Source organism: Aspergillus undulatus, assembly GCF_047715775.1.
Source record: "Aspergillus undulatus strain CBS 261.88 unplaced genomic scaffold BDV17scaffold_17, whole genome shotgun sequence".
Taxonomy (NCBI): Eukaryota; Fungi; Ascomycota; class Eurotiomycetes; order Eurotiales; family Aspergillaceae; genus Aspergillus; species Aspergillus undulatus.
Genome location: NW_027396621.1, coordinates 215,541 through 236,376, shown reverse-complemented (window position 1 = coordinate 236,376; position 20,836 = coordinate 215,541). Strand labels below are relative to the sequence as shown.

The 20,836-nt window shown below is 51.1% G+C and overlaps 8 protein-coding genes across 8 annotated transcripts; 5 read left to right on the top strand and 3 right to left on the bottom strand.

The window, feature by feature from the left end:
* Positions 1 to 400: 400 nt before the first annotated feature.
* On the top strand, positions 401 to 2,409 carry BDV17DRAFT_290263 (uncharacterized protein; the record flags this gene model as incomplete). The annotated part of the gene is made up of 5 exons (XM_073761859.1): positions 401 to 701; positions 784 to 1,544; positions 1,621 to 1,715; positions 1,785 to 1,906; positions 1,970 to 2,409. The coding sequence occupies 5 exons, from the start codon at positions 401 to 403 to the stop codon at positions 2,407 to 2,409; spliced, it is 1,719 nt and encodes a 572-aa protein (XP_073616744.1).
* Positions 2,410 to 2,559: 150 nt separating this feature from the next.
* Positions 2,560 to 4,273, bottom strand: BDV17DRAFT_51810 (pyridoxal phosphate-dependent transferase). Its single transcript, XM_073764689.1, has 3 exons — positions 3,704 to 4,273; positions 2,913 to 3,626; positions 2,560 to 2,842 (listed from the first exon to the last, which is right to left on the bottom strand). The coding sequence occupies exons 1-3, from the start codon at positions 4,175 to 4,177 to the stop codon at positions 2,711 to 2,713; spliced, it is 1,320 nt and encodes a 439-aa protein (XP_073616743.1). The 5' UTR covers positions 4,178 to 4,273; the 3' UTR covers positions 2,560 to 2,710.
* An 815-nt stretch (positions 4,274 to 5,088) lies between these two features.
* On the top strand, positions 5,089 to 6,777 carry BDV17DRAFT_281091 (MFS transporter; the record flags this gene model as incomplete). Its single annotated transcript, XM_073759972.1, has 5 exons — positions 5,089 to 5,182; positions 5,241 to 5,486; positions 5,548 to 6,438; positions 6,504 to 6,677; positions 6,731 to 6,777. 5 exons carry the CDS (start codon positions 5,089 to 5,091, stop codon positions 6,775 to 6,777), a joined length of 1,452 nt encoding a protein of 483 aa, XP_073616742.1.
* A 1,357-nt stretch (positions 6,778 to 8,134) lies between these two features.
* Positions 8,135 to 9,208, top strand: BDV17DRAFT_290261 (uncharacterized protein; the record flags this gene model as incomplete). The annotated part of the gene is made up of 2 exons (XM_073761858.1): positions 8,135 to 8,692; positions 8,759 to 9,208. 2 exons carry the CDS (start codon positions 8,135 to 8,137, stop codon positions 9,206 to 9,208), a joined length of 1,008 nt encoding a protein of 335 aa, XP_073616741.1.
* On the bottom strand, positions 9,074 to 10,813 carry BDV17DRAFT_51763 (uncharacterized protein). The gene has a single exon (XM_073764687.1). The coding sequence runs from the start codon at positions 10,448 to 10,450 to the stop codon at positions 9,230 to 9,232; it is 1,221 nt and encodes a 406-aa protein (XP_073616740.1). The 5' UTR covers positions 10,451 to 10,813; the 3' UTR covers positions 9,074 to 9,229.
* On the top strand, positions 10,814 to 14,042 carry BDV17DRAFT_51795 (uncharacterized protein). The gene is made up of 3 exons (XM_073764688.1): positions 10,814 to 13,145; positions 13,203 to 13,735; positions 13,790 to 14,042. The coding sequence occupies exons 1-3, from the start codon at positions 11,176 to 11,178 to the stop codon at positions 13,909 to 13,911; spliced, it is 2,625 nt and encodes an 874-aa protein (XP_073616739.1). The 5' UTR covers positions 10,814 to 11,175; the 3' UTR covers positions 13,912 to 14,042.
* Positions 14,043 to 15,824: 1,782 nt separating this feature from the next.
* On the bottom strand, positions 15,825 to 17,396 carry BDV17DRAFT_290258 (GIY-YIG nuclease family protein; the record flags this gene model as incomplete). The annotated part of the gene is made up of 1 exon (XM_073761857.1): positions 15,825 to 17,396. The coding sequence occupies one exon, from the start codon at positions 17,394 to 17,396 to the stop codon at positions 15,825 to 15,827; it is 1,572 nt and encodes a 523-aa protein (XP_073616738.1).
* Positions 17,397 to 18,537: 1,141 nt separating this feature from the next.
* Positions 18,538 to 20,190, top strand: BDV17DRAFT_290257 (kinase-like protein; the record flags this gene model as incomplete). Its single annotated transcript, XM_073761856.1, has 5 exons — positions 18,538 to 18,614; positions 18,707 to 19,186; positions 19,243 to 19,331; positions 19,392 to 19,882; positions 19,972 to 20,190. The coding sequence occupies 5 exons, from the start codon at positions 18,538 to 18,540 to the stop codon at positions 20,188 to 20,190; spliced, it is 1,356 nt and encodes a 451-aa protein (XP_073616737.1).
* Between the last annotated feature and the right edge of the window lie 646 nt (positions 20,191 to 20,836).

Here is a 20,836-nt window from a genome sequence, read left to right as displayed (position 1 = left end):
TCTTCTGAGAGCTAAAGTACGGTTGCGGCTTCAAGCTCGAGATGTCATTGACTACGTTGGGACAAAGTTATGGTGGTACGCAATCTAGAGTGCTATATATGGATTGCACCAAGTTCTTAGTTACTGCCAATTGAACATACAAGCGGTTGTACTTACGTCGCGTGCCAATTGCTGTAGTATGGCTTTAATATAGTGGTCTTCGATCAAGATTTTGAGCTGCACATCAATCCTCTTCCTAGATATATGGTTCTATCGAGGTACGCAAGGATACTCCACTCGAGTGCGCAGCTGGGCGACAACCCCCGTCCTCCTAAATAACAATGGGCCCCCCCGCCCGCCCACCTGTGCCCCAGCCTGAGCTCTTACACCTCAATCATCCTACTTGCCTACACTCGCAATCATGACGATTTCACAACAACCCATCCTTCCCGACGATGTTCTCTTCTCCAGGCTCTTGAAAATAGCCAGACAGCGAGATTCACAGATCATCGTGAATGACTGCAGCCGCGAAACCCAGTTCAGCTACCGTCAAATCCTCGATGGCACCGTGAAGTTAAAACAGAAGCTCCAAGACCTCCTTGGTAGGTCTGCACTGGAGAGCCCCGGTCGTTTCTACATTGCTCTCCTGGCTCCAAATGGATACGAATTCATCATTGGAGTCCTTGCCGTCCTAGCAATTGGCGGAGTAGTCGTGCCAATGCGTAAGGTCCCCGTTGCGAACAAAAGTGTCTCGAGAGAGCAAAGATGGATAGGTAACTAACGCGAACATCTTGAAAATCACAGCAACTGGCGCACTTCCCGCCGAAGCATCCCACATTCTCCAGCAATGCGATGCCCGGTATCTCCTTGCTACCTCAGAGTTAGCCAATCTCGCGGCCGAGATCAAGCAGGAAGCCAAGATTCCTTCTCTCATCATCAACAGCAACGAAGATGCGGCCGCCGCATCCGACAATAACCTCCTTCCAGTCACAAGCTATACTCTCGACCCAGCCCTCGCAGTACCCGAAGAAACCCCGAGCATACTATTCTTCACATCCGGAACAAGCGGCCCCCCAAAGGGCGTCCTTCACGCCCGGCGAACAATCAACAAGTACGCGCGACAGGCCGAAGCCCCCGAGCCAAACGACGAGCTCTGCATCATCCCGCGTGGCGCATTCTGGTCACTCTACTTCACCAAGCTATTCCAGATGCTGCTAACAGGCATCCGCGTCGAGATCCACAACTTCGGTCGAAACTATAATCTGATATGGGAGAAACTGCGGGAGCAAACGGCGACCAAGATCGTCTTGTCCCCGACCTTTTGGTATGGAATGATGACATATTTTCAGAGTCATATATCCGTCGTGTTACCGCGGGATGTTGTTGACGAGTATGTAAAGGGGGCGCAGCAACTGAGTGATGCGTGCGCGACGGGCGCGATGCTCTCCGGTCCGATTAGGGAGTTCTGGAGAGAGATGCGTGGAGGTCAGCTGCTTAAGGAGCTATATGGGACAACGGAGACGCAAGAGATAGCTGTTTGCGATATGGACTCGGGACGCGTAGAGGTGAGGCATACGTATCGTCGTTGCCAGTGTCTGTTGGCTTTGCTAGATGTTGGAGATTGCTAATATCTGTGACCAGGATGATTTGGGAACACCGCTTCCAAATGTCACTATGAAGCTATCCGAGGGTGAAGAAGGGGAGGTCCTTGTCAAGACGCCGTCTTTATTTCTCGGGTGCGTTGATATCCATTCCCGTCCTTTCTCTACGGTTGCCAAATTCGCTGACAAACTCTTCTACTGTAGGTACTTGAACGCCCCCGATGCCACAGCCAAACGGTTTGACCCCGACGGATTCTTCAAGACTGGGGATCTAGCCGTCGTCCAAGATGGCCGGTACGTTTTCAAAGGAAGAGCAAACATGGACCGTTAGTATTCCAACTTCTCTCTCGTCTTCCTGCCTCAGCTGACACTCACTTCCCCCGTGACAGTATTCAAATTCTACACCTACAAAGTTCCCCGGGGCCAGGTCGAGGCTGCCTTAATCGCACTTCCGTACATCGCAGAGGGGTATATCATGCCAGTCGCTGATCCACAGTGTGACACGCGGACAGCCGCTCTCGTGCGGTTCCGAAAGAACGAAAGTGATTTTGGCCATAAAAAGTTGGATTTGCAGACCATTCGAAACGACCTGGCCACGAAATTGGGTCTCCCTGCGTACCAATTGCCAACTGTGTTGAGGGTCTTGAGAGATGACGAAGTTGTTCCCCGGACGTGGTCGGAGAAGACTGCCATGATGAGGGCCGTTCACCAATTTTTCCCGCTAGATAACGAGACAATGATTTGTGGGGAGGAGACGGAGGTCCTCGATGTCAGCGAGTTTATGAAGATGCAGACTACGAAGTTGTGGGAGTTGTCGGGGATGCGGTAAACAGCTTTCTTTCGTCCAACTGGAACCAGATTAGAGACGAGATGCTGAGTTGTTGGTCAAGGTGTCGGAGTTCCAAGGAGTAAATGAAGGTATTTTCCGTTCTTCGACCATGCCTATGTGCGCAAGCGTTCTCCATAGCTTCAGTTCTGTTTCTTTGACAGCTCTTGACGTCCATGTAATTGAATTTATTGACCTCAGCCTCTGACCCGCGGTTATTGTAGTACCATAAAGCTGTTCTATCATCGCACCGAGCGTTCGATATCACTATTCGCGAGTCCCGCCTTCAACAAATGGACATGTCCTAGACAGGTGCAGAGAGAGCAAGCAATTCCTCTATGGACTCTTTGATAATACCCAGCGCCTGGTGAATTTGAGACTCGGAAACGACAAGCGGGGGTGCGATGCGAATGACGCCCGTTCGGCTCGATTTAAGCTGTACACAGGAGACTTTAGCAAGTTTGCGCAAATAAACGCCTGCCGATGGCATGAGAGGGGTTGCTTACCAAAAGGCCCTTCCGTGTCATCAGCTCACACAGTTCTATGCCCGTATGCCCATTGGTCTTGGACTGGTCAATGACGAAAGCGTTGAGTAGCCCCCTGCCGCGGATGGTCTGGATAACAGGACCAGGAGTTTTAGCCTGAATATCGCTCAAGCCACCGCGAAGCACGCGACCAAGATACTCTGCGTGTTGAACCAAATCTTCTTCCTCGACGACCTGGAGGGCACGCATAGCAACTGCGGCTCCGAGAGGATTGCCACCGTAAGTTGATCCATGCGTTCCGGGCTCGACGGTAAGCATCACGTTGTCATCACCTAGAACACACGAGACAGGGTACATGCCACCTGTCATGGTCTTGCCCAGTAGCACCATATCAGGTCTGATGCCACTCCAGTAGTGACCGAGTAGCTTTCCAGTGCGCGCAATTCCGGTCTGGATTTCATCGCAGACTAACAGGACATTATGTTTATCACAGAGAGCCCTTGCCTCTCGAAGATAGTCATCATCGGCTACGATGACGCCGGCATCTCCTTGTATAGGTTCAATTAATAAGGCAGCCAGATTGAAGCCAGCTGCGTCAAACGCATCTCGGAGCGCTGATTTATCATTCATGGCGATCAGTCTGTCGGTTCCGGGGATTGAGCAGCTGATATTGGGAACCAATGGACCGTAGTTATCGCGGGACATTTCGTCAGAGGCTAGAGAGATTGACGCCAACTATAGGTAAAACAAAGCATCTAGGTCAATATGGTCTACCGACAATCGTATTCCATTCAATCAATCAAGACACTCACCGTCCGTCCATGGTGGTTACCTGCAACACCAAGAATGATAGCTTCATTCTGCGGAACGCGTTTGACTTTATAGGCCCATTTCCGCGCCACCTTAATAGCTGTTTCAGAAGCCTCCGCGCCAGTACTTGACGGCAGAACCCTGTCATAGCCGAAGAGATTCGTCATGAATTCGGCGAATTGGGGATAGACGTCATTGTGGAAGGCGCGGGAGGTCAGGGTCAGGCGGGATGCCTGGTCAACAAGGGCTGCAACAAGTTTCGGGTGGCAATGGCCATGGTTTAGTGCAGTCGACGCAGAATGAAAGTCAAGATAGTGGTTGCCCTCGGGATCCCAAACAGAAACACCCTGGGCGCGCGCAAAGACGATAGGGAGCGACTGGTAGTTTTTGGCGGAATAGTTCTTTTCAGCCAGGAGGGCGGCTTCAGTACTGGAGGCGCGGCTGGTCAACAGCTTGTCACTGAAATGGGAACCCATGGTCGGAGAGTGGCAAAGATTGACGTTGTGAGCGACAGAGAGCTTTTTCACGGATGGTGAGGGTGCAGGAGACGAGGCGAGGGGTGTCTAGATCGACTTAAATAGACAACCCCGAGAGGGCGGGGCATCCCATCGCACTTAGAATGTAGTAGGGTAAAGATGCCTTGCCGACAACGCGTGCATTAGGGCCAGAATGACATCGGCAACACGATTCGTCAAGCCTCAAGTGCTGCTGTCTCCAGCGGCCGCTCATTACACTGTTTGGCGTCTTCAATACTCGATAGTATACCGTCGGCCTGTCAGAAACTTAATAATTATGATAAAACAGCCTCCAGAGGCCAATGCTCTAATAAACCACATCATAGACTAATCATGGTTCGAGGCTTATAATTGATGAAAGTTGGCAGTATTCAATAATGAGATTTTAGGGGAGGTGAAGAAAAACAAAGAATCTTACTCAATAGTCTCAGATTATATAGTTCCTACACTAAAGAAAGTGGTCACACCGTGACTCGCGGGGCAGGAATTGTGGACTATAGGCTGAGTAGATGTTATACCAGGGGATATATACCTATGTACACTCGGACACGCCGAGAGTCAACAATCGCCACGTAGGTCAGCCGCCAGCGGTAAGCAATGCGGCAGTAGATATATCGTGCCAGTGGAAACTCCGACCTGAAGGAAATCCTTGCCCTGGTCGACGATCCGACGCGATGGGTGTTCCTGTGGCTTGCCGATCATGCGATCATTGCAGGGGTCTGCGCGCCACGATTTTACCCAGGGGCAGGCAAGGCACCTATTAATCCCAGTGCTCCTGGACATCAGAGACAAGAAGTATCTTCGAGGTGTCACACATCTTCTACAAGACCCTTGGTGTCTTGACCGATAGCTGTCGACCGACCCAGAACGCCATGGCTACGTCCGCAGAGCAATCGGTCACCCGGGGATCATGGCGATCTTCAAGAAAGTTCATGATAGCCACGGCTTGCGTTGCCTTGTTTACTGGTAGGACCTCGATTGCTGATAGCCGATGAAGCCTCTAGCCTCTAATATCCGTGAACAGAAACCCTCCTAGCCGGATTCCCCGTGCCGATGCTTCCTTATATGCTAGAAGAGCGCCTTCACAACGAGCCATCTCGAACAACTGTCACAACCCACAACCTGCTGAGTTTACACGGCTTCGTCACAATTATCTGCTCCCCTGTTTTCGCAAAGTTATTCGATAAAACCTCCAACCAGAAAGGCCCGCTTTTTCTGTCGCTTGGGCTTTGTCTTGCTGGCACTGTGCTCGTCGCGTACACCACCACATGTACTTGTCACTCCAGACGCTCTGCATTTTGCTCCACCAGTGCTAACTGTGTCTGATCCAGTATGGGCACTATACATAGGCAGGGTCCTGCAGGCAGTTGCCGGCTCGGCTGCATGGCTTGTCTGCACGGCCATGATAACCGAGAGCGCCGCTGATGGACGATCTGGGACAATGATGGGACTGAGTACGTCTTTCATTACGATCGGAACAGTTAGCGGGCCAATGCTCGGAGGTGTTTTGTTAGGCTGGGTTGGGTACTGGTCAGCTTGGGCTGTGCCAATGGGTCTGTTGTTTCTCGACATGATTGCCCGGTTGGTCATGATCCAGCCAGAGCCCGGTTCAGAAAAGTCACACACCTCGTTGGATAAAGCTAAGTGCAGCACGCCATGCGATGTCGCCGCCAGCAACTCACCCCGCGATGTGGAGGAAATCCATACTGAAACATCGCCCCTTCTGCCATCGTCGACGTCAACAACAGAGGTAGGCCCAGACACGGAAACGGAAGTGGGAACCGATGGCGCTTCGGTCGTGGAAAGTCACAATTTCTACGCAGTTGTCCTTAAAGACATTGGCGTATGGACAAGCATCCTGAACACGTGTGTCCAAGCCGCGATCCGAGCAGGATTCAACGCGACTTTACCCGTCCATCTTCGCGATACCTTCAATTGGGGCCCATCACCGGTAGGAGCAACCTTCTTTGCTCTTCAAGTCCCGATAGTCTTTCTCTCCCCTATTCTTGGCTGGGTCCGAGATCGCTTCGGTACCCGATACCCGACGATGGCTGGTTGGGTTCTTCTTTGCCCCTTACTCTGCTGCTTGGGTATCCCTGGGAGCGGAATATCCTGGGCCAGTGGCAGCCAGAAAGTTGAAGAAGCCACTTTTATTGCATGCATTTGCGGCATTGGACTAGTTATGCCATTCACTCAAGGTGCTGGGGCTTTGCACATGCGGAGTAAGTTGGATGTCTGCTGCTTAACAATGGGACGAATGCTAACAGCAGGTCGGCTCCACAAACAGATCTTGTACAGAAGCTGGAAAAAGAGTCTCCCAACATATTTGGCCCCAATGGCGGGCGCGCGAGGTGTTTCGCGCTGATTTCAGTCTCATTCAATACCGGCCTGACGCTGGGTCCAGCCCTGACTGGATGGCTGTTTGGCAGCATCGGGTATTGTTACATGAATTTTGTTCTCGGTAGGTGATGCCATGATTCTGTTTCTTAATGTAAATGTGTTGACATACTCTAGCTTCTATCTGTTTGGCAGTGGCAGTTATCACATTCATTTTCTTTTGACTTGTAATTTCCAGATTGGTCGCTGCAAATTGGAAAGCCTTTCTTTTACGTCTATCCCATAGGATCAAAGTAGAGCACATCAACCCTACGCTAACTGCCCACTCGATACAAACTCAAATAGAAGAAATTCTCGAATCATCGGTCGAGGTCCTCTGTATCACTCTCACTCTATTCAGCTGTAATTCCTGCGCACTCGTCCTGAACGCACGTTTCCTTCCCACGAAGACCCCCTATCGACCGGTCGTTTCCGCGTCCGCTGTGGTTCCTATTGTCTACCATCCCTGTTTCTTACAGCCTGCGTCAGATGGCAAGATTATTTCTCTTCTGCATTGAGTCACAGCGGCTGGGATGGCCAATACTTTGGACTATTTGTGTAACATCGTCTGTGTAGGAACCTCAGCTCATTGCCCCTTGCTTTTAATAACCACGAATAGCCAGTCAAAAGGCCACTTGCCCAGAAAAAAACAAAAAGAGGTGTCTTGGTCCATGCGTTCTTGCTGCTCATGGATCCCTTGGTCTTCTATGGAATAAGCTGTCTGTCACTGGTTAACTCTCGATATTATTCTCACCGGATTCGAAACGGGGAAGAGAGTATCCGAGAGTAATAGAAAGAATGAAAGAGCAGCGCAATCCATGCAGCTGAACTCGCACGAACCTCCCAACATTTCAGTCCCGTCTGAGCCCTGCCTGATGCACAAAGATCTGCACTCGGCTTAGACCCTAGGAATGCCACAAGAGGTAGCTCGGATAATAATTGAGTGTTTCTGACAAGGATGGCCACCCGCGGTGATGGTGGAGGCAGTGGAGACAAGGATAGGGGAGTGTAGATGCAGAAGACGTAACCGCTCCTTCGACTGCTATTACTAGCTTTGACTGAATGAGCAAGGGTGGTGGAAGTTTCAAGAAGAACCACGAGTATATAATGAGATGTGTGGCGCTTACTAAAGCAAAGTCTCAACTATACCGCACCTAGATCAGAACTGGGAGCCTAGGCATGTTCATGGGCTCTAGAGGTAGTATACTGCATGGCCGCTATACTCACTACAACTGCATCATATGTCTGGGACTGGGATTCACTGCCCCTCCTCATCACTGCGAGGAGGAGGAAGGACTCACAGTGTTGCCAAAAGTGATGGCGTCCCTTGCTCGAAACATTAGAAATCATTGTACACGATCGACCTGTCTTATAGTGAGGACATTAATAATACTTGGTAAGCAGAAGTATCCGGCGGATCCCGAGACCTGGGGTTAAGGACCGGTGGGAGAGAGCTTATAACCCCGCTCGCGTCAACGCTTACTCTCCATACCTTCCTGAATCCAGTAGCATACTATACTACAGCCAAACGTTATACTCAAAATGACCCCCCCAATCGCCGTCGTCATAGGAGCCCTAGGCGCACAAGGCTCAAGCGTGGTCTCCTCGCTGCTTTCTTCTGGGGGCTACAGAATCCGAGCCCTAACATCCACCCCATCCTCGCCCGACGCCATCGACCTCTCCGCAGACCCCGCGGTCGACGTCATAGAAATCGATCTCCTCTCCATCGACAGTCTTGTCTCTGCCTTTCGCGACGCAACGTATATCTTCGCGAATTCTGTTTTCCGACCTGATGTCTTCATGGAGAAGGGGGCGAGGGCGGCGCAGGAGCTTGAAGAAACTCATGGGTTGAATATCGTGCGGGCTGCGAGAAAGGTTGCTCGAGATGAGGGGACTCTCGAGCATTTGGTTTGGTCGACTCTTCCGGACGCGGAGAAGATCAGTGGAGGGAAGTATACGATTCCGCATTTCCAGTCCAAGATTCCGGCGGAGGAGTACCTGCTTGATGAGGGGAATGGATTGAAGGAAAGAACCACGTTCTTGCGCGTTGGGATGTATGGATTGAACTTGGAGAGGGTGCCTTATTTGCCGGTTTATGTGGTCAGTATTCCTCTTTGACTGTTGTCCTCGGGGCGGCTGAATTAACGAGGGCCCAAACTCATTTAGAATGGCACAAACAAACACATCGTGACCCTTCCTTGCTCGTCGTCTGCGGTGATTCCTATGGTTGGGGCGGTGACACCTAATGTGGGTTTGATCGTTGATGCTATTTTCAGACAGCGTGAGAAGTCGCGCGGAAAGTACGTGCTCGGTGTCGCAGAGCATTTAACCGCAAAGGAGTGGGCATTGGCGTTGTCAAAGGTTTCAGGGAAGGATGTTGTATTCTTGGAAACAAGTCTAGGAGCCTATGAGGAGCTCTGGGGTGCAGTCGGGACAGAGATAGGACTGATGATGAAGTATATTGAAGAGCTTGGCAGACAATGTTTTACAGCTGGCGTCGACTCAGATATGCTTCTTACACCAGCGGATCTAGGGGTCGAGGATGTCTTGCATAGTACCGAGGATGCTTTGAGGAACCTGGCTTGGGACAAGGTCATGGTCATGGCTCAAGAATAGGTGCCTAATGTGTTTCAAAAGTTATCGGGCCTGAGATATGCCCTCGAAGTAATCGAAATCCTTCAGTAGGGGAGACACAACAGTTTCAAAAACAGATTCGTCAAATTGTGGATCCTCAAACCGCTCGCCCTTATTGCGAGACCAGTACAGGCACTCTTTGACAACGTCCCCATAGTTCGACCCGCTCTCGCAATATACTCTCCGTAAGGTCCGTGTAGCAGTATTAAAATGCACCTGAAGCTCTGAATCAGCCTGGTCATCAGTCGTATAGAGGGCGGCAATAGTCTTGCCCAACGATAGCTCAGTAAGGGCAACGGCAAGTGGTAGCAAAATCTCATTTTGAATGGCGTTGGGGCTTGGGAATTCTGTGCTGTTGTCGTGCAGATGCGAGGTTGCAGCCTGCCATAGTAGATACGGATGATCGAACATAATCGCGTCGGATGGCAGATCGTGGACAAACACTATGTCTTTCGTCCCCCATCGCTGCTTGAGCCAGTTTCCGTGGAGCTGAAGGACGCCACAGGCCAGGGTGGCTGCTAGATACAGCCTATTGCGTCTGCTCAGTTGCTCCGAGTGGGAGGCTGGTACGCTCAACTGATTTGAACCAGCAAGCATATCTTGCAAAGAGCGTAGGTTCAGGTTATGCCCTATGTTTTTAAGATGTCGCACGTGAAACCGGACGTCGCTGGTTTGACTTGAAATGTATCCAACAGGATTACGCGAGTACAGGAGCGACTCGTTGTTGAAACATTCTAGCGTAGCGCATAGGTCGTTGATGGAACCAAAATGGCCCAGTGCCGGGTTGACTGCTTCGACGCAGACGGTAGTCGAATCAGTAGCAAACTGAACTCTTCGTCTTCCCTCTGAGGCTGACATCAACGACTGTTGCGACGTCTGTTCAAGGTGAACAGGAACGGTCTTTTCGATAATCTCTGGCAGGAATTCCACTTCATGCCACTGACTGGTTGGATGGGGTGACTTTTTCGCTGCCGAGAGCATCATAAGGAACCGATTCTTGCTCGCTTGGTCGGTACCTTGTTGGATATTCATAGTGTTGGAGTCAAGGCGAAAGCAAACAGTATGTTTGTTCCTGCATGAGCATTTCCAACCTTGACCCTGTACCAGCATATTGTATAGTACGCGAGCATGGCGACGGCCATCGCGATGACGCTTCAAGCCCTTCCTCCATCGAGATGTTGTCCCTTTGGCCCGTTCGAGTTGGTGCGACTGGTCGGTAATCATTTTCAGGATGTGGTTGGCCTTATCAATTTTATTTAGTATATCTTCATACACGGCTTTGGAAAGGATCTTGCGGAACTTGATGGTTCCCAGCGATTTGATGGAGGCGGCCTAGGCAATGAAGGACTAGTCAGGTTCATGTATCAGATATTGACTTCGATTCAGGGACGACCTTTGAGTAATCTGTAGTGTGTCTGTCGAGCTTGTGTGAAAGCTCTTCCAGAAGGCAGCAAAGACCTGCGACAGTCCCAGTGAAGGCGTGGTAGTCGCGACCCAGCCTCTGCACTATTGCGGTTTTAAATGCGGCCTCCTTCCAGGCGGGACCATTGGGGGTACTGATCAGCTCCGACCGCTCATCCTGGTCATCGACGACGTCCTGTAGTAGTATTTCGAGGGTGTTGAGGAAAATGGCGTACTGGGCGCTTAGAGTGCTCGAGTACCCCTCCAACTCCCACCGGTACCGACGCAGACCCTTGATCGTTTCGATGCCGCGAGCATAGTTGTCCAGCTGGTTCACTACCAGGGGCAATACCGCTAGAGCCAGACCGGCGACCTCGACTCCAGACATGGTCGCTTGGTAAACGGAAGTGAGAGCGAGATTGTCAGCAGCAGGAAGCAGAACCTATGAATTAACTAATATTACCCCGCATCAGCTGCAGCTGCAGCCGCGTCAGTCTCTTTAGCCTCACTTATAACTCACCTTGTCGGTGTCCTCCATCTGCCGCAGAATGACGGACACCATCTCCCAGGTCCTGAACCAGTGCTTGCGTGATTTCGCCACAGTGACAGACTCTGAAGCTCTCGCCCGATATGAGAGTGAGGTGTCTCGGCGCTGGTGGCTCGACGAGATTGGCCGCCTGAGAGTGTGGGCAGGGAATATCGGCGCTCATCAAGTCGGCCAGTCTTCACTGGACTATCGGTTGCGCGACGCATCCCATCTCAAAGGGGAAACCACTAAGCTCTTGAATCGGATGCTGCGCGTCCTCCGGGAACTGGTAGAAGTGGTCAACGAAGACAGCGAGGATGATCTTGAGATCGACGTTGAGGACGATGATGAGGACGCCAGTGACACAACTGAAGTGCAGCAACTTTATCAAAGCATCGTGGGGATTATCAATTCCCTGTTCCAGATATCCATGGCTATTCGCAAGCCTGCAGACATTGATCGCCTCCTCAACGTGAAGATTAAAAACGAATCGTACTTTGAGCCATGGGCACAACAGCACGTCTCACACAAGTATCCAGCAGCAGAGACAGATACCGTCAGCCGACTCGGTAAGGCGATGGCAAGACAGAAGGCTATTTTAAAGTATCGAGAACGACACCGAGCAAAGCTTACCAAGGGGCTATTCGAGTATACTGAGACAGACTCGACAAGGCTATCAGAAACAGTCGCGACCGAATTGAAGGCTAACGACGACGAGCTACGATTCCTTGAAACAGCATCAAGCTCCGGTGTGTCTCAAACATCCTATGCACCAAGCCTGATGGCGGCACAGACAGCCATCTCTATTCCGAATCCACCGAAGGAGTCAAAGGACAGGACTCCCTTCGAATGTCCGTACTGCTTTCACGTAATCACGATTAAACACACAAAAGACTGGGCTAGACATGTTTTCCGCGATCTTATGCCATATGTGTGTCTTTCGCAGACTTGCACTACACCATCCAGACTCTATGATAGCCGCCACCTGTGGTTCCTTCACATGCAAGAAGCGCATCCAGAATTCCTCATGGCTTCGACCTGCCCACTATGTCATGCCGATACTCAACCGCCAGTTGCTTTCGAGAGACATGTCGGACGCCACTTGGAGGAATTAGCACTCTTTGTCTTGCCTTCATCAGACGCCGGTGAGGATGCAGGGTATGAAAATGCATCACAGGCAGCATCGGTCATTGTGGGCGCCAGTGACAATAGTTCCCTCAGTTCTAGCCCGCGCCAAAATGACTGCCATGTGTGCGGAGGGACGTTCAACAACTATGACTTGGTGTTCCATCTCATAGATGCGCACCCCAGTGATCTAAATACAGATGGCGTGGTGTACGAGGTGGCGGGCATAGGTCGGTGTGGTAAGTGTGGGAAGATATTCAATAGCAAGGAACAACTGGAGGCTCACGTTTTATATGTGCATGCTGATACTCCCCTTGAAGAAGACCAAAATACAAATTATTCTGATAAAAAGGATGCCGACCCTGTGATGAAGGACAACGCCAATGAACACCTTCACGAAGGCGTCCAGCGTGCCATCGCAGATATGAAGACGCGATCCAAGAAGGGCTCGCCAAATCTAGCACCAGTGCAAGGAGAGGATGCCATTGATCCACTTGCTCTACACAAGGTGCTTAGCAATGTGCAGTCCCAGGAGGAAAAGCTGAGCACCGCAAGAGAATCGCAGCCTGGCGATAATCCGATCGAGTTGTCATATTCTCCCGCTGCCGGACGGTTGAATGTTCTTTCCAATCTTTCTTCGCCAAAGGACACAATAAACACAACGACGGCTGAAAGTTCCACTATTACGATTGATTATGATGGTGACGGCTTGTCGAAAAGACCCTTGACCCGAGGGATACGGCGCCCAAGCCGTTCCTTCAGGGCTGAGGATAGCGACACGGAGAAGGCCCGGGATGGTCAGGACTGGGAACATGACAGCAGCAAAGAGACTCAAGCCAAGGGCCAAGACGACCTCATGTCAGTGCAGTAGGTTCATTCAATAAACCCCCTTTCGTCTCTTCTGCACTGACGCGTCGCTAACAGTGAGGTCGACAGTGGTGGCTCTTTGCTCGCTGCTACCGGTTACCTTTACACAAACCCTTCAGAGCAATTTCGAGAAGACACGGGCTATATGGATCGGCAAAACAGCGTTTTGGTGGAGCGCACAACCCGCCCGTCTTGGTCAGAAAGCCCCAAAAGTCGATTGACAATTGAGAGGCAACCAGAAACCAATCTCAAGCCTCCAACCGCGTCTCCAAATCGTACTAAGACCACAGACACGCAAGAGTCGTCTAAGGGTTTTGCGCCATCTAAGGGAATTCTAAAACCGCCCCGCGAGACATTCCCAGAGGATCCTAATCCTATACGAGAGGCCGTAGCCCCACTGAAGAAGGCCCCCAAGGAAGGAATTCCCCCGGGGGCACGATGGACAAAGATTGATCGACGGCTTGTAAATCCCGCGGCACTAGAGGAAGGCAGAGAGCGCTTTGAGGAGCGTCCTGAATACGTGATTGTTCTACGCGTCTTGACCAAGGAAGAGATTCAGGCGTACGCTACGAGGACTGAGGAGATGAGAGGTACGTTTACCATGACTTCCATTCTCAAGCAACTTAAAGCTCATTTGATTGAAGCCGCCCGGAATGATGAGTTGGAGGAAAGACGTGCCCCTGATTCTGTTTTATACAATATGCGGCAGGACGAGAGCAAAGAGATCGAACAACCTGCCTCGGGCCGGCGCCCCCGGTATGCCTAATTCGATGCATTAGGGCTAGACAAAGTTTGGTATCTAGGTATTTGATACTACATGCTTATAAAGCGAGTAGCGTCTCACCAAAGCACTCCGACAACCGCTCTTTACATGACAATGTCAATCACAAGAACCGTGCATGAATCCAAGTTGTGAGCATCAACCTACGCACCCACCTCCTCTGCACCCCACGAACAAACAGCAATAGGAGACCACTATGCGAGACCCTAGTATCCTCCATTCTCTACATTAAACTGCGAGCCACATTTATACCTCATAAGTCTCGTTACACAAATTGAGGAGAATGGTCTTTTTGCCAAGATGAGACTTGTAAAGTTGATATTCGATGTCATTGCCACATGTCTACTGACTGACGGTAGGACAACCTTGGATAGTAAATACTCACTCAGCCTTAAGACACATCCCATAAACATAAAGTCCAATAGACACACCCCAGCACTGACACTCCCCAGCCTTCTCAAGCACAATATCACCCACACTCGATATTCCCTCGTCCTTCAAAGCCTGTCCAAATACCTTCGGCCAGACCCATCTCCTTATTCAATCCAGGACGCACAGCCTCACCCGCAACGCGAAGAACATCAGCTCTCTTTGTTTCTAGAACAGTACCTAGCCAGAAAGGGGTAGCCCTGCGCTTCAGATCTCTTCAGATCTCCATAGACAACCGGATGGACAGATGCTTGGGGGTCAATGTATCTCCATGGCATGCTACCGCTGCCTGTGGTTCCGAAATCAGCGACGTGATAGAATGTGGATCTTGGTTCTGAGATTGGACCCAGGGTTAGTAGCCAGACCCCGTCGGGGCCGTCGGTGGATTTTACGGGGGTGATGTAGAGTCGATTGTGGTAGACATTTTAGTTGTTGTTGTTGTTGTTGTTGCTGTGGGTGGTTAGAGAGGTATGTCGAGCGTTTCTGGGCTGAGTGAGGACCTTTTGCTGGGGTCGCTTTATATATATCTCCGCCCCGCTTTGTCTGTATTGTTGGGTAAGTGAAAGGGATATGCAAAGACCTGTCTTTCTTAGGGCTCCTAATTACCCCTTCCATACCTGCTTTGTTCCTTTGTGCCTTTTATTTTTCTTTGGGGTTCTCTTTACTGTAGAAAATGTCGTGTAAGGCAGCAGATGTTAAGAGTTTATTCTAACCAGCCCCTTTCTGCTGCTGAGACCAATGCCTCATGAGGGCCTAGGTCAAAATATGGCGGGGTTCCTCTGTTAGGATATTCTATATGGTGAACAGCTGCTTTATACGCAATTATCAGGATGTAACTAACCCTCACGCCAAGTTATATTGTTTGCTCTATATGCTATATTTGGAATGCCAAAATGTTGAATTGGTCTTGTATTGTAGTTACTGCCATAGCGAAGAACTTGACCACGGAATAATTGCACTCTGCTATCTAGAGATTATGGAAAGCCGCTGAATGGCCTTCATACTGTCCCTTTGATGGTAGGCACACTTCCCAGTGTTTCCCAGTTACCATCACTACAAACAAACAACCAAGGAAGTAACGAAACATGAGAACCAACCAACTGTAGACAGAAGAAATATCCAGTTTCACCTTAAGTGCTTCGTAGCCTACTCTTTCGTCATCTGGGATAGCGCACGTTTTTATCTTAGTGCTGAGTGCGTAGCTGTTCAACTACTGGTTTTCGAGAAGAGGGTGATTGCTAAGAGCGCAGGGGAAAAACAACCACAACGTCAACCTTGCTAAGGAGAACGAGCACAGACTACCTGACTCTTGCGAGGGGGTTTTCCAAGGTAGGCTACAGTAGGTTTATCCAACCTCTCAACCCTCACACTTTACCCAAACATAGGAAGGAAGAAAATTCGCCGATACAACGCAAACGAGCTGCAAGTACACAACACGGAAATGAACGCCAAACCATGGCATACAACGATTATTTGGTTCTCTTGAAGATATTGTCGCGTAGCATGTCGGACATGTCAAAAGGGTCAGCCTTGACGCCAGTCACTGTGTTTATGAGGTCTGTGGGCCCAGTGACGCCAACGCCATCAACGGCTGCCAAGTCAGAATTGACAAGGTCGTCGCCATCTGGAACGAAATGCCGGGGCGTGTGCTTGTGCTTCTCGGTCGTAGATTTAAGGGGGAAGAAGCACTCTTGAGAAGATACCGGAGAATAGAAAATATCATCCGCTTCTGAATCGTCCTTGACGTCCGTTTGAAGGCTAAGGAGTGTAGTTTGCGAGTCGTCCGCAGCAAACCTCGTTGTTGTAAACCCCTCTTTCGGGGATGAGCACCCCTTCGCTATAGGCTGCACTGAGCTTGAGCGGTCTAGTCTTCGATGAATACGACTGCTCGGAGTTGGTGTCGCAGGACCCGAGGCGCTTCCATCAGGAGATGCCGGCGACGAACCTGAGTCGGGAGAGAGCTCGGGCACCGGGGATAAGAAGTATTCGGTATTCCCTTTTTGATCGAATTCAGATTCGGCATCGTCATGGACATAAGGGCCATTGGCTTTCTCAGGCGTCAGCGGGCTGGACTGCTCGGACAATGGCAGCCGTGACCACTTTTCCGCCCACTCCAACGCCCATTTTCGCCATCTGTACGGGTTCGGATCGAAAGTAGGAGTGGATCTCAGCTGGGCGACCTTGGTCGAAATATCATTGCAGCAGAGCATCCGCGCAAACAGTGCCCACGTATTTACGCAATAGACAAGCTCTTCCAGCGGGGCCTCGAACCATTCTCCGTGGGTCGCTTTACATTCCTTGCATTTGTGCTTTCGACGTGCTTGCTTGTATTCGGCCTGGAGGAGAGTCTCGTAGAGTTGGGCATTGGGACACTGGACAAGGCAGTGAAGGACGATCTCGTGATAGCACCTCGCGTGCTCGCGGTTCCTCCTCTGAAGATTATTGGTGTGCCCAACCTTGTAGACGCCGTCAGCAGCGGGGTGCGTGAAGACGTAGAGATACTCGGTTGCGGGGTCATGTCTTTCAATCTTTCTCAACAGCTCGCGAATTATCTTCTCGTCGACGATGCGGTCCAGATACGCATTGGAGCCAGTCGTGGCTTCCTTGTTCTCGCTAGAATCACCATCACAAGTGTGATATGGCTCGAACTGCAACTTGAAGCAACTGCCGCTGTCGCTCGTCTTTCGTCTTGCTTTTTTCGGCTGGCCAAGGTGGATATTCCTGACTCTCGACTGAATCTCATCCGCCCACTGACACGCGGCAGCACGTATGTCGTTGTCTTTGTTATGACTGCCGCAGAGGGAGAGCCCCGCAATACGCTCAAGAATGTTTCGTCGGTCTTCGTCGTCAACGGGCTTTCCAGCTCCTTTGTCGTTTTCACGGACCCTCTCGTGGAGTTTGTGCACTCGCGCAAGATTACACTCCGCGATCGGGCGCCCACAGCGCGTCTCGTCGTCTTTGTAGGCAACGCATTTCCGGTTCTCGCGAGTGAAGTGGGTGGAGGATGTAAGATAGAACGAGGTCAGAAAGGCCACCGGCATGTCGTGTACCAAGGTGTCAAATGTTGGGCTTCCTGAAGGGATCCCCTCGGGTTAGATGGCACCCAGGTGCGCGGAAAATGCGCCCATAATATGGCCAGTTGGGAAGTTGGCGACCCCCCTGCGAGACCGCTCTGGCGCTGGGTTCAGTGTAGGATCAGCACCCCGGTCCAACGAGTCAGCCCCACGGAGAGAAAGAACGATATGATTGACCTTGTGGGTACCCGAAAACGGGCCATCCGAGCAGCATGGACATCTGCGACACACTAAAATAGTCAGGCCTGGTGGAGATCTGCGCCCCCAGCTGAGGCCGTCTGAGTGCCCAAGCACCAAACTGTTGGAGTCTTGCAGAGCACTGCACAATGGTTTTGTCGTTCCATACATCCTCGCCTCTGGCCAGTGGCCACCGGGGCTTCCAGCCTATATAGCGGGTTACTTGGCACCGGCAGTATGCCTGCCAACTTTGCCTTTACTCAAGATGTAACGCTAGATCCGGTGGGGGGGTGTCGCTGCTGGGGACTGTAGCACTAATTCCTAGCTCTAACTGAACCTCGGAAGGCTGGTATAGAGTCAGCTGAGAGATTGAGCCGGTCAGAAACCCGAATTCACGGGTGGGTCATCCCATGAGACCAAGCTATCCGACTCGCTAAGCCTCATCTAATGCAGGGGTTCCAATCCCGCAAGCAGGTAGCATGAGCCCACAAGGAGTTTGGCGCCCAGCCCCGAACTGACTCGTAATCGCGGAGAGGAGGCTGGGAAACCCAAGCTGCAAGCCCGGTTGATGCTCTGAGAGTCTCTGACAGTGCAAATCGCAATCCATTGGGCCAAGCAATCGAAGAGCACACACCCGAAGAAAGCGGCCCAAAAGGATGAGAATCTTGACTACCTATGCCAATTGCGAGCTTTTTGTGTCCGCATTTTGTGATATCGTATGAGAGTAAGGGGAGTGGCAAGCAAAGACATGCTGCATACTGCCCAGTAAAACGGCAGGAGTGACCTTCATCTTCAAAAACAAGCGCCAGGTACGGGTTTAACCTAGGTACCGCGCCCACAGAACCCATTGCGCAGGCCATAGCTATTTTGCTAAGTTTCAGTCAGATCCCTCTTGGAGCCCCTTTCCTCGCGCGCTCCCTGCAATTCCACAATGGAAGCTTTCTCTCGCCTCCTTCCCCGGGTCTCCAAGTCCAAAGCCAGAGCCATTACCCTCCAGGCCCAGTCGCCGTCTATTTGAATACACTTCTGGACGTTTTCTGTAACCGCCCTTGGTTGCACTTGATTGCCTCGTGAGTCGCTGAATATGTTTTGGTCTGCAGGTTCAACGAGCACATCCGCCGTGCCGAACGCCATGTGCCGTTTGATGTCGGTGCACTGTCAAGTATTGTATGCAAACCCGTCAGCCGATCTACAACTGAGCTTGCATCGATTGACAAGCTCGCCGAAGGGGGATTCAATCTCAATCACGTTTTGGAGTTGAGTTTCAAGGATGACTACTCGGTTTTAGCCCGCATACCATTCAAGTCGACTGTACCAAAGCACTATGCTGTGGCCAGTGAAGCAGCCACGCTGGATCTTCTCCGGTCGTATGGCATCCCCGCCTCAAGAGTGCTCACATACTCGTCTGGCCCTTCCAATCCCGTTGGGACTGAGTATCCCGTTCTGGAGAAGCTTGACGGGAGGCCTTTGAGTGACCAGTGGTTCACAATAGACAACAAGACTCGAGTGAAGATCATGAAGCAAGTTGTTCAGGTGGAAAGCCGGCTCATGAGTGCCCGTTTTCCTGCAAGTGGTAGCCTGTATTACCGGCGAGACCTAAAAGACCGTCAACTTCGGTGTCGCTACCCGACGAAAGAAAGCATGACTTAGACGATATCGTCGTCGGGCCCACGGCACAGCACGAATGGTGGTATAAAGAGCGCGCTCTCCTGGGCATTATCCATGGTCCATGTCAGTCCGCCTCACCTCTTTACACAAACATTCTTTTGCTGACCGGTAAACCAGGAACCGATTATCGCTCAGCCTTTGAAGCCCCTGCAATACGGGAAATCGAGTTCTGCAAACAGTTTGGCAGACCTCGTCCTCACATTGAACTGTACCTACGCGAACTCTATCCGTTTCAAATGCTGTCCCCGTCACCGCATGTTCGACTTCTGTTGGACTATCTAAGGCTGTCCGCTCATCTGGAGCTCGCGCAAGATCACCCCTTCTCGCGCCCTACGCTCCGCCATCCAGATATCTCCCCGAACAACATCTTGGTCAACGCGTCAAACGATATTTCTGGGATCATTGATTGGCAACATGCTGCAATTTTACCACTTTGCCTCTGCGCTGGAATACCAGAGTACTTCCAGAACTGGGGCGACCCTATTTCTGAGACCTTAGCAGAGCCAGACGTGGAGCTGCCGGAGAACTCCCAGGACCTCAGCCATTACGAACAAGAAAATACACTCGAGACTCGACGAAGGCGCCTTTACATGTACAAAGTGGCCTATGTCTGTCGATGAGGGTAGCCTTGTTGGGCGGGGCCAAAGCGACTGTCCGGTGCGGTTCTCGGATGGGGAAGCACAAAAGACTCTGAAAGACTACTGATGCAGAAGAGGAGAAAATGCAGGAGCTCTCTGAAATGCGAGATGTGGTTGGTACAGATGCCCAGGGGTGGGTGCCTGACGATGAACACCTTGAAAGAGCAAAGTCTGTCATCCAGAAGATTAAGGATGGCTTGTTGCAGGAATTGAAAACTGATTTGGAACGGACAGCGATTGTTCGTCATTTTCCGTTTGATGACCATGATGAGGATTGAATTACTTGCACGCGGTCAATGTACCTAGGTTCCTTTTTCGCTCCAACCATGTACCCTACTTATTAGAAAGCCCTAATCATCGTGATGCACAGCTACTGAGAAAACCCAAATTTATGTACAGCCTTCTAGACCTGTTTTCTACGGCGTATCCCTATCTTGTACGAAGGCTAAGCGCCCGCAGCTACTAAGCACCTGTAAATATAGTCCATTTCGTCGGTGAGGGCGTTTGTACTTTATCGTGATAACACTCCTAGTAACGAAGTCGATTTGTTCGAGCCGTGGGCCATGGTTGGCCCCGCGGCAGCGAAGTCACAGGCGCGAGACCTCGACAGTCGCCCCCTGTGACTCCTAGTCAAACGGGCTTCTTGCCGCTATTTATCTTCTACAGCGAGACCAGGGAGGATAGGGTCTGCACTGCCGCAGCTTCAGCAGACGGTCTCGCTGGCCGCGAGTTGAAGCTATCCCGACATCGCCGGTAGCGATTCACAGCCGATGCCACATTATCATGTATCCTGGCATGTACCTATATCTTAATAAAGATAATCAGCCTGACGATATATCTATAGTAGGCTGGTATTTACCTGGGCGGTAACTGCAAACTGGGTGTCGTACAAAGGCCTCGGCCCAGAAAGAGGAAGATGAGGGG

Bases quoted from the DNA above. Each gene is read 5' to 3' on its own strand.
- BDV17DRAFT_51810 (XM_073764689.1), bottom strand. From the start codon at position 4,177: ATGGGTTCCCATTTCAGTGACAAGCTGTTGACCAGCCGCGCCTCCAGT. The intron at 3,627-3,703 runs GTGAGTGTCTTG...TTTTACCTATAG, and splicing joins GTAACCACCATGGACGGACG to TTGGCGTCAATCTCTCTAGC. The intron at 2,843-2,912 runs GTAAGCAACCCC...TCCTGTGTACAG, and splicing joins TGACACGGAAGGGCCTTTTG to CTTAAATCGAGCCGAACGGG.
- BDV17DRAFT_51763 (XM_073764687.1), bottom strand. From the start codon at position 10,450: ATGATTACCGACCAGTCGCACCAACTCGAACGGGCCAAAGGGACAACA.
- BDV17DRAFT_51795 (XM_073764688.1), top strand. From the start codon at position 11,176: ATGACGGACACCATCTCCCAGGTCCTGAACCAGTGCTTGCGTGATTTC. The intron at 13,146-13,202 runs GTAGGTTCATTC...CGTCGCTAACAG, and splicing joins GACGACCTCATGTCAGTGCA to TGAGGTCGACAGTGGTGGCT. The intron at 13,736-13,789 runs GTACGTTTACCA...ATTTGATTGAAG, and splicing joins GAGGACTGAGGAGATGAGAG to CCGCCCGGAATGATGAGTTG.